At 44.0% G+C, this 11740-nt stretch overlaps 2 protein-coding genes across 2 annotated transcripts; one reads left to right on the top strand and one right to left on the bottom strand.

Moving 5' to 3' along the window:
- Positions 1-874: 874 nt before the first annotated feature.
- Positions 875-1924, bottom strand: PPP1R3D (protein phosphatase 1 regulatory subunit 3D; the record flags this gene model as incomplete). The annotated part of the gene is made up of 1 exon (XM_084271639.1): positions 875-1924. Exon 1 carries the CDS (start codon positions 1796-1798, stop codon positions 875-877), a length of 924 nt encoding a protein of 307 aa, XP_084127765.1. The 5' UTR covers positions 1799-1924.
- A 2270-nt stretch (positions 1925-4194) lies between these two features.
- Positions 4195-7812, top strand: FAM217B (family with sequence similarity 217 member B). The gene is made up of 4 exons (XM_084271541.1): positions 4195-4390; positions 5519-5630; positions 5723-5808; positions 6175-7812. The coding sequence occupies exons 1-4, from the start codon at positions 4296-4298 to the stop codon at positions 7364-7366; spliced, it is 1485 nt and encodes a 494-aa protein (XP_084127667.1). The 5' UTR covers positions 4195-4295; the 3' UTR covers positions 7367-7812.
- Positions 7813-11740: the final 3928 nt, after the last annotated feature.

The raw sequence follows: 11740 nt of genomic DNA, 5'->3' as shown, positions 1-11740 counted from the left end.
TGCAAAGGGCATAGTCTTGGAGCTCAACTGGTTTAAAATCAGTAGTAGCTGATGAAAGAATTCAAAGGTACTACTGCAGCAGTACCGTGAGGCTGGGAACTGGGAGCTAGAATACTACTCCAAGGCTCAGTAACCAGCACCCTGTATTATTGCCTTTTTTTTTTTTAATCTATAGCTGGTCCATTTCTTGATTTCACAAACTTTGGTAACAGTCAGGTATCTACAGCAAACATTGGAGATTTAAAAATAAAATAAAAAAAAAAAAAGGAAAAAAGGTGCCTCTTCTTAAGGGACACAGAGGGGCTGATGGACTTTCTCATGTATGTTTTGCTCATAATAACATTTCATTTCCAACCCAAGTATTAACAAAAATATTTAACGTGCTTACAGTCATATATATAAATACAAGTGTTTCATCCAAATTTTGCATAAATGGAATAGTGCCCAGATTTGGTGAGATAATTAGGAACCAAACCAGTAAAGTCACACTGCCCATTCAGAAAACAGGCAGTACAAAATAGTTAAATAGATCAGTTAGAAATATGCTATGCAACCTGGAATATTCCTGCTGAGAGGAAGTGCCTTCCTTGTTTTGCTCTCTGGTAGTCTGACAGCATCCCTTGGAACTATTGTGCACCAATTCATGTGCTACAATAAATCCCTCTGGCTTTCAGTGGATGTAACTCAGTACACATTTTGACTCTTTTGTTTCTTTCCAAGAGGTTTAGAACAGTTTGTGCCGGTCACTGGCTACTTTACTGTCCTGGAACACTTCCCCAGGTTTGGCAGGTTTTAAAAAGGAGCTGAGATCCAGGCCAAGGAAAAAAGTGCCACTAAGACTACTGACAAGCTGCTCTGCATCCACATCCACTGTTCAGATGAAGTGGATCCAGCTCTCCTCACATTCTCTAGGCATCTTAAGGGGGTGAGTCCGACAGGTAAGACTGTAGTTTTTGCCTCTGTTGTTATCCCAGTACTCCTGGCCATTGACTTGGTACCTTGCTGCAAACTGGACTACAGAGCACAACTGGAGGAGGAAAGGAGGCACAGGGAGGAAGAAAGTGAAAACATCAACCTGATCCTGCCCATTTTTCTCAGGGATGCTACTGTGCCAATGAGCACACACTTCATGGAGGCTTTTCCACTGGTTGAAGGTGTATCGCACAGATACCTGCTTCTCAAAAGCAACATTGCAAACCTGGATGGTGCCACTGAGCCCCAAATCTGAGCTGGTCACTCGTTCTAGACACACCTTCTGCTCCTGAAGTCGGGAGGAGAAATCCATGCAGTCTGCTGGCTGCTGGAAGTCAGGGACCAAGCACTGCATGGTAAACTCCAAGTCCGAGCTGCTATACCAGAGGTCTGAGTTTATGGAGAGCCTGGAAAGGACATGCAAGGGGATGGATGGATCCTCCCCAGTCTGGAAGACTTTAACTTCAGTGAGCTCCAAGCCCAAAGCATCGGCAAATCTTACCCTGTTCATACGACTCTGGCATCCAGGAACTTGACACTGCACTGCTGCTCGCTTCCTTCTTTCGGGTGATGTAGGCAAAGATCTTGCTCGGCGGCGTATGATAGGCCGTAATGCTGGATCACAGCTGGAGGAAGTGCTACTCTGAAGCTTATTTGGCTGGGGGCCCCACTTGGCTGGGGCACTGCTGTGAAGAGTCATGCTGCTATTTGTGCGGACTGCTGGTAACTGCTGCGACCCTCGTCCTGGTGCTGCTTCAGCCCGTAACATGTTCTGATAGAGATCAGAGAGATAACTGGGATTCCTCCGAGGACCACGTACTTCCATTCTTAACCAATGACGAAAAAAAATTAGCCTTAACACTGCAGGTAATACTGAGCACTGCCTCTCTGAAGCATATAACTTGGGAATGGCTGCCACACGCAGTATTTCAAATTATTGCACTGGGTTCTGCAAGAATCAACGGGAACAGAGTAGCCTGTAGAAGGAAGGACAGCTCTTGCAGTTCTCTGGAAGCTCTCACAGTAGCTGGAAGTAAACCAGAGGCTAGTGCGGTGTATGGAGAGATGAAGGCAGTCTCACTGTCCGGTAAACTCGAGGCTGCTGTGCTAGCTGGTGGACCCGTTGCTCAGGCTGGAAAGGGATTCCAGGCTATCGCCCTTGATGCTGGAGGACCTGAAGCTCTCACACAGGCTGGAGACTGACTGGAGGCTGTCGTGCTGGACACCGAAGGACTCCAGGCTGTCGGAGAGGTCACTGGATGCCTGGGGGTTGCTGTGGCACGCCCTGAAGCACCCTCGGCCCTTACACCCAGCAAGAGGGGCCTGCAGGCTGTCCTCGCAGGCACCGACCGACCCCACGCTCCTGCAGCAGCAACAGCAGCAGGGACACTCCAGGCTGTCACACTGGATGCTGGGCGACTCGCGAGGGCTGCCGAGGCTGGGGAAGGCTTGGAGGCTGTCGGGCGGGAGGGAGCCGGAGCCGAGGCCGGGGCTGCTGCAGAGGCTGGAGGGAGCGAGGGGGCTGTCGCGGCGGAGGCTGTCGGGCGGGGCTGTGGAGGCAGGCTCGGTACTGTGGCCGGAGGGGGAGACATCCGCTTTTGGGGACTCCACAGCCCACATCGGCTGCACGGCCGACCGGCCGGCCCGCCCTCCGCCCCGCGGCAAGGCGTGGCGATGCCGCCCCGGCGCGGCCGGTGGCAGAGCGGCCGCGGGCAGCCCGCCGGCAGTAGCCCGGCCCGGGACAGCCGGACACCCACCCCGCGCCAGACCGCCGCCGCACACCCTCCTTTACCAGGGGCGCATGCGCGGAATTCCTTTCACGCCAATCCGACCGAGCGGCATGTACACGTCTCCGCCGTACGCCTGCGCACTGCCCGCCTGACGTCGCTGCCCTCGGCTTGCCCTTAGTTGCCGCCGGCGGCCGAGAGAGAGAGAGGTACCGGGCGGGGGGATTGGCGGGGCCGGGCCGGTGGGGAGGGAGAGGCGGATGCAGACAACGCGTTAATTAACGGGATGCCTTCCGCTGCTTGTCCTTGCGGAGCGCAGTGGCAGTTACCAGCGGGAATCGCTGGTACATCCCCGGGCGGGAGCGGAGCGGGGCCCGGCTCGGCGGCCGCCTACGGCACATCGCGGGCTGGGAGCGACGAGACCGGTCTGCCCCCGCTGTGGCGGGACGCGGGCTCTTCTGTCGGCCGAGCTGCCCGCCGGTGTGCGGCAGCACGGTGTTGCGAAACCCGGGGATCCGAATCGGCGGGGGGCTGTCAGGAGCAAGCGACCCTCGGCCGGGCAGCTGCGGGGGGGAGAGAGGCGTTAAGAACCGGGACGGGCTCAACCGTGAGCAGAGACGAGCGTATAAATAGCGCCGCAACGAAACCGGCGGCGGGGGAGAAGAGGGGCTTCGGGGCTGGTCATCTGCCGGCAGCCGCACCGTGTGTCCCGCAGGGGAACGCTGCAGCTTCTGCTCCGAGTATTTTTGGTGGGAGCTTGTGGGTACTGAGAGAAAAAACCCGAAGCGCTTGATACAAAATTTGCATATATGAATATAGAAAGAGCGCGTTTTCTGACACAAAAAGGACAACTCCGCATGCACAGAGAGCGCGGGTGGTTGATCATCTGCTCTTGTTAAATTAAGAGCAGAAACACCCACCAGCCACCGCTTGCCTGTGATATGTGGCTCCAGCCAACACATGCAGTGCTGCGCAGGGGGAACAGCACGATGAGGAGGAGCCCGTTACACAACGACAAGTAGCTCTTCTCTCGCTTCTGCACCTTCAAACCTTTCCCTGTGTTTTGCCAACAATCTTTGAGGGACGGGCTTGCAGACCCCATGGCAAGAGCACCCTGGAACTGGTGGGGTGGTGGGGCTGACCGAGGGGTTCTGCCCGCTGGCTGTAGCAGTAGCAGGGCTCCCCGCAGCGCACCCTGCGCCCGTCTGCTCTGGCTGGCTTTGGCCCGCTGAGCTCCGCAGTGTTAGTGGCCCCCCTGTGCTCCCCGTACGGTGCCCACGCCGCTCCATTCCTCTCGGTACCCAGCGTGATGACAGCTCGGCAGGGATCAATAGTGAGGCAAAAGCTGCTGGTTCCCATTAACGAGCCCTGGGGGAGGGGAGGGTGTTTTCCAGCACCGTGTTGGTAGCCGAATGTGTTTATCTTGCTGCTTTAAAAATAAATCCTGTCGGGAGGAATCGCATGGTGTTTGTTTACTGCATCTCTAGGACGGGGTGATGTTTGCATTTGATACGCTGCGTTTTGAGAACCTGAAGGACTGGAGTCGTTTGAAGATTATGTAAAAGCAGAGGTGCAGATACCCTATAAAAAGTAATAATGGGACCTGGCATTCAAGAATACCCCTTGTTACTGCACAGAGAGACGCAGAAAAAGGAAAGCCAAATCAATGAAAACCACAAAGGAATGGTAAAGTAAGGAAATTATTATCTCTTGAGTTATAGCAGTCTCTAAATACCATAGATTAGTTAAGAAGTGCATGGCTGTACTGTTCAGATTCTCATCCTCTCCCCTGATCCCCAGCAACAGAAATGATTGTGCAGTATGATCATGCAGTTCACAAAGTGGCAGTGACTGCATCAATGCTGGAGGCACAAGGCTTATTATCCTTCTTTTAGAAGCTCTTGAATTGGTGAAATAATGTTTTTTAAAGCAAAATATGACTGTTAAGGCATAAAAACTGTGAACAAGATGCACAGCCTGACAAATGAACTGAACTGCAGCCAAACTGGATTAGACTGGGAGGGCACTGCTGTTTGTTCAATGCTGTTCTAAAATGACCTTTTAAAGCTTTTCTTTTAAGTATTAGTGTTATTTCTTGTTTGTTTCCCACAGAATACTTGGATTTAATGATTTGATACCTTTTATTGAGGAAATACCTATTTTAGATATAAGCTGTCCAGATCAATAATGCCGTTCCTTTTGCTTGCATAGGAATTTTTGTCCTACTAATTATGTAATATGAGATGTTATAACCTGAAATGGCGAATTTTGTTTGTGCCTTTGTTGTGAAATAGTTTGTATTAATATCAGAATAGACTGTTTGCTCCCTGCTCACTTCCACTCCTTAACTTCATAGGAATAATCCTTTACATTTTGTTGAGAGCATGCAAATGAGAGGAGCAAGCAAGGCTGGCCTTTGTATTGTACTTGATAATTAATTTTGTTAAATTGCAGCAGGACCATGTACCAGGTACTATAGAAATAAGTAGTTAAATATGTAGTATCTAATATTTACCATTTATTATACCTCAAGTGACTTTGGGATCCTCTGATATAGCATTACATAAGGGCTAAGTTCTATTATTATATCATCTGACTGAATTACTCACTTTTGCATTAGTACTATTAAAAATATAGTAGTGCATTAGTAATATAAAAAATAAAAAGTGACCATGGCATAGATCTGATGAACTTGAAGAATAGTTCCTATCAGTTCTCTTTGTTTAAACTGAATCTCAGTTTCAACTTTTATTGAATTTCTATTTAGATTATTGTTTCTGTTGCTATGTACATGTGATATTCTGTTTAATCCTTGCTAGTTACAGTAATGGAAGAAGCCATCCAAGCACCAAAGGACTAAATAAACCAATTTCTCATGTGAAATCTTCTCCTGGAAGATTAGACAAAAATGTACCAAGTGCCAATGAAAAGGTAAATTTTTTTCCCTTTTTTTTTTTACAGAAAAAGGGTGCTTCATTTACATCAGCTTCTTAATAACATCACACACTTTCATATCTTCTCAGACTTCCCGTGACACTCAAGAGAGTAACCAGCCAAGTATTTTTAAGAAGGGAGGAAACAAGCTGGATGACAATACTCAGTCAAAAAGGTGATTTTATGTTAAGATTGTTTCATTTTGAGTTGTTTCAAACTGGTATATAAAAAGCCTATGATGAAATCATGGTTTCTGCCTTTGCCTTTGCTGGCCTCAGAATTCAGCATGTCAGAGGACAACAAGTATAAGTTATTGAGATGGAAACTTTGTGAGTTCTCAGGTAAAATCAGAATAAATAAATGTGAGGCAGTGTTATCTCTGCCAGCAAATACAAATTTTACATCATTACTGAGTGCCCATGCCAATTGTAGCTTCACTCATGTAGATCTGTGTCCTTGAAGGTAGCAGCAGGACCTTTGTAAACTGATGTTTGAAAGACATTGATTATTCTAACTGGATATGATCTCTCTTGTTATTTAGGATCACGAGTGTTTGCACGTCACTGCACAGAGTACAAGGACCAAAGAGGAGTCTCCCAGAAAGAAGGCAAAATGAATCTTTTCTGCACAGGATCCCTCCAGGCATAAAAGGCAGCACACAAGGAAGCTTCTCTAGGGTTAAAGATGTCCCAGTGCAACACTATTTTTGCAGTAAAAAAGAACAGCTGGAAAGGAGGCATGACGAACATGCTGCTGAAGGTGGTCCATGCTCCTCTAAGTGGCAAGAAGCATCTGCAGATGAAATGTTTCTTGATTTTGAATCGGTACAAATTATTAAAGAAGATGCTGAGGATGATAGTGCCAGTGATCTCTCTGACTCAGAAAGGATCCCCATTCCCCCATCTCCCTGTACACCCCCAGAACTCATTCTCAGAGCTGAAGAAATTGATCCGGTTTGTTTGGAACACGTCCCTGATATGGGTTTTAAAGAATCCGAATATTACTACCCAGACTTCCTCCCACCTCCTTTCAACTCATGGGACTTGAAACAACTGTCCATCTTTGTTAATGTAGAGGGGAAAACTGAATTTCGACCCAAGCCAACAGGGTTTCTTGAGAAATACATCGATCGCCTTTTGCAGCTGGAATGGCTGCAGATGCAGACTGTACAGAGTGAGAAAGGGAAGGCAGCCAAAGCCAGGCCACAGACTGCTCCCGGCTCCATCCGTACCTTGAAAAGCCCTGGCAAAAGCAAAGCATTTCTCAGTCCTTTGCCTAACAAGCAAGTGGCTCCCCAAGAAAGTGTTACAAAGCTGCCCAGGAGCTATTCAGGTCACAGGGGAGGTTCATACTCTGAAGGAAGTCGGCAGTTACCTTCTCATCCAGGTCAGTTGAAACTTGCTGAGAGAACGGGAGGTGCAGTGTCTTCTCAGAGACAGTTTGGTGATGTAAGGAGTGAACTGAAGAAAAAACCAACTACAAAGCAACAGCTCCTCAATATGCAGCCCCCTGAGAACAGTCCTAAAATTCAGAGTGTTGGTAATATCAGACCCCCTAAGCAAACCCCAGTGTTCCCTGGTTCAGCTGCTCCCATCAAAGGCTTAAAAACATACGTGTGTACAAATCCAAAGAAAAATGGCAATGCCAACAATTGTGTTCCTTCTAAGAAACCAACAGGGGAAAGGAAAATAAAAACAAATGGCACAAAGCAAACACCTCACAAATTTAAATGAAGAAAAAAATTAGTAAATGTTTCTTGACTGCTAGGAAGCATTTAGTCAATGCAGAAAGGCCATGTTTTCTTTATAGGAAGATCCTAAGAAAATATGTTCTTGATGCATGGTTCTGAGTCAGCACAGTACATTGCAATGCATTTGATATTAAGCCAGCAAGGCCAGCAGGAAATCTTTCCCTGAAGGCAAGTGTCTTCCATTGATCTTTCCACAAAAAATATTTACCATTGCTCAATGAAGATAACAATAGCAGAGTATAAAAGTTCAGAGAAATACACAATTACAACACATCCTCCTATTTGCACCAGTTGAAGTCCATTGCAGTCTGTGGTGGTTCTTAGGTGTCCCGTGGTGTATTTGAGGGAGTGTGATCCACACTCCTGTTCTTGACCAGATGGGTTTGATGGTGGTGGTTTCTGATGGAAAAGGACTCAACTGTTTTTATAAAATAATTGAGCATGCTTATCTATGCAAAGTCAAACTAATTCTTCACAGCTGATGATGAATTGGATTTTTTGATGAATCAGATTTTTTTTTATAAGGAGAAGAATGAAGCTAATGTTTTGAAATATTTTCATGCAGAGAGGATTCTTTTTAAGACAAAAAATTATTAGGGAGCAGACAGCTGCAATAGTGACCGAGTAAGAACATGGAATGCATATTTTTATACCCAGCAATCTTCACTCTGTTTACAGACAGCTTGAAGTTCATTTTGTAAGCCTTGATGCTTTTTCTCATTTAGAGAGAATGACCAAGTTTTAAATTGCACATGGATATTTATGACTAATGCAAATTGAGGTTATTGCCAGAGACTTGGTAGCCTGATTTTCGGAACTGGTAGCCTCTAAAAAACATTAAAATAGACTCCTGGGGGATGATTTTAACAGCTGTTGTAAATTCAAGTAAATATATATTTTGATACAAGTTACCTATTTTCAGTCCCCGAGATGACTAATATTTACCCCATGGTCCAGTCTACTTCATCTTCTTTTGAGGTTTAGTGAAGCAATAGGGGGAAATACCCTACAGAGCCTGCACAGCCAGGATTGGCTCCTCTCCTGCCTTCAGACCCTCTGTGTATCCTGTGGCTGTGAGATAGAAGGGAATAGGAAGGAGAGTTCAGTGATTATTCAACTGTCAGTTCAGCTGCTACAATTTCAAATCTATCTCAGCAAATCTATCAGTCTCATTAAAGATGAAATGATAAAGAATGTTTTGTATTTTCATGTTAAAATGAAGCACTGAGCAGCATTAACTTCATCCACAACCACCAGTCATCAAGAACTGTGTGAAGGGAGCTGAGGTCTGACAGACCAGATTTTACAAGTGGATCCTTCACATTGTGACAGAAAATGAAAAAGTAGCAAATACTAAAGAGTATATTATGTATATAGTTAAATTGCACTTCTATTGCTCTCATCTTGGTTTTAAGATGCTTAGCTGTTTCTATTCTTTCATTGTGCCTACCAGATCTTCAGCTTTGTAAAATTTCAAAGCATGGATTTGTATGTAGTTTAAAATGTGAGAATATTAATAAATGTAGTAATAAATGATAGAGTATTTTACAGGACATAAAAACATTGCTCAGGAATAGTCTAAAGAATATTTTTAGTGGGTTTTTTCCTAGTCTACTGGAGACCAAATGTGAAATTTTAAATTGCTAAAGGAAACAAATGTAACAAACAGTATTATAATTTCCATAAGCAGTATTTGTGAGGTTGCAGGTAAAATGCATTGTAGTTGCATGTACATTCAGCTCTATGCAATTGAAGTGAAACTTAATCTGACATGCTCAGAGATCAAATGAAGTGGCTGTGTCAGAAGTGTGGTGAAACGTGGAAGATGGCATTCAACACCAGCAACTGCAGAGGACCAGCGTATTCTATTGTTGCTATTTCATCCTTTTGTTTTGTTTCAGACTCATACTGTATTTCAGCTTTTTTTAGACAGAGAGGTCTTGCATCCAGTGCTAGAATTTCAAGCTGTGGCCAAATTCTACCAGCTTGCATTAGCCAAGTTTTCCTGATTCACATTAACAATAGTCAAAGGTAGTAGGGCTGCTCTTGCCAATAAGCACTATAGTGCACGATTTTAGCACGCGGTTCTTGTGCACTAAGCACCAAAAGCAAGGTGAGCAGGATCAAGTCAATAATCAGAGTAGCAGGGGGTTTTTAAACAACTTCTGTTAGGTGCAGTAATTAATTTAGCATGTTAGTATAGCACTGAGTATTACTGTAACCTAAATTTTCCTCTGAAACGTTACTCTATATTGATGTTCTCCTAGGTTCCAAGGAGGGCATTGTTTTGCATGTTTGCTTCTTTAGGAATAAATAGTGTTTCAGTCAGCTTTGAGCAGGGCAAAGAGAAACATTTTTTTCTCACAGACCTAGAAAAGTTTTGGTTTAATGTGTTTCTTGTGATGTGATGGGCATAAATCTGGTGTTGGAGACTATAAAGTTAAGCAGGTAGAGATGGCGATACCATTTAGGTCTGACTACTTGGTCATCATTAAGCTCTGGCTGTGATCTTGCCCAATTAAGTTAATAATCACACAAGTTCAATTTATGTTCATTGATTTGATACTTCTTGCTCAGTTGTCTTGGTTCATATACAGGAACAGAAATTCTCTTTGCCTCAACACAAAGTTCTTAGCCTGAGCAGACCTGCAAGGCTTGGATTTCGTCCTGCAGCACTTTTGCTTACATTTTAACTTGACTGTGTTCTGGGCTTAGAAATAAAAAGACCTCCTTTTACAAAGAGGACTATGGTTTGTGTTTCCTTCATTTTGTATTGATGGATATTGTCTTTAGAGACACTTCAGAATGCAGCAGAAAAGTTTACTCCACCAAATACAAGCACTGTGCTGTGCAAGTATTTTAATCCCAAACAGAATGTACCTATATTTTTTCACTATGTTTAGCAATATGATCATCACAGTCTTGTGTTTCTGAGTCTAGCATTGAAGATGTTTCTGGAAGAACAACTTTACTGCGATGTGGGATATTTAAACCATGATTCTTTTTTTTGCCTAAATACACTCAGGTTCTGTTTTAAATGAAAAGCCAGATTCTGCTTCAGTTATACTACTCAAAACTACAAAAAAATTTAAAAATAATATATATCTTGTTTTCAATGAAATTGGATTTTTCTCCCATAAGTATAAAGGATTTTCCTTACTAATGCTATTCTGTATTTTTGATGTGTGCCATGAAGAGTTTTAAACTGACACTGTTTTCCTCTTGACATGTTTATTCTTTTCTCCATGGCTTGCATCTCTGCAGTGAAATACTGTGGGCAGTTAATGTTTTACCTCCCCTCAGTAGGTGATACCTCTTTTAGAGCTGATGTTATAGTTGAAATTCATACAGTATGAAATTGCCTATAATGTCCTATATTTTTGCCTTGTTTTAAAGGTATTGAGACTTTGTTGCTCCCATTGGCATTTGTGCATTTTCTTCTGAAAAATCATTTAAAATGACCACTCTGGAACTCTATTAACTGAGAATTTTCAGCCCAGCTTTTAATGTTAGTAATCATGTGTACTTATTTATTTAAAATCTTTGTGGACATTTTTGCTAGTCATTTCATTGGAAAGTGATCTTGTAACTCAGAGTTACTGTATATTTGCTATATTAAAAGTGAGCTGCTGTCTATTTGTTGCCTAGTTGTGTTTTTGTTCCATCAGCCACAAGATGGCACTTCTGAATCTCTCTTTTAGAGGATTTATTTGCTGCTGGGTAGGATAGAGCTGCTAGCTCAGCGTGTCAGCTGTCTGGCTGCTGATGGGTTAGGTTATGTAGGTAAAGCTGTGTGGTTGCTTCTGCTCCATGTCTCAGTCACTTCTGTAACATAAAGCTTCATAGCAGGTGAAAATAACAGGAAAACATCATATTAATACTTAAAAAAATAATGCACTAATCAATGAGTTTCATGTTCTCTGTTATTGTCTCCAGGACACTCAGACCATGATCCAAAGAACAGCAGAGATCTGTGGGCAGATGTTTGCTGAGAACCCCATTCTGGTGTTGTTAGTGTACGTGGATAAGTGTGTTTAACTGAATTTCACACACAGTGTTTCTATGTTCAGCTGACACTAATGGAAAGGAAAATGGGGAGACATCCAAAGGGAAAAAAGATGGCATTTCCCATTGCTAGAAACCCCTTTGTTATTTTTGCAATCTTCATGTTAAGCATTACAAAACTCTGTGAGGCATCCCACAGAATTTTACAATCAGATTAAGATTTTATTGATGTATAAACTATCCTCTCCTGTGCTGTTATTAAAGCCTGTTGGTGGTGAGTCCTGTTAATAGTGAATCTCAGATCTGCCCATCTTCCCCCCCAACTGTTATTTAAAACATTGTGGCTTGACAG

Source organism: Gallinula chloropus (assembly GCF_964237585.1).
Source record: "Gallinula chloropus genome assembly, chromosome: 16".
Classification (NCBI taxonomy): domain Eukaryota; kingdom Metazoa; phylum Chordata; class Aves; order Gruiformes; family Rallidae; genus Gallinula; species Gallinula chloropus.
This window is presented reverse-complemented; position numbering and strand designations above follow the sequence as displayed.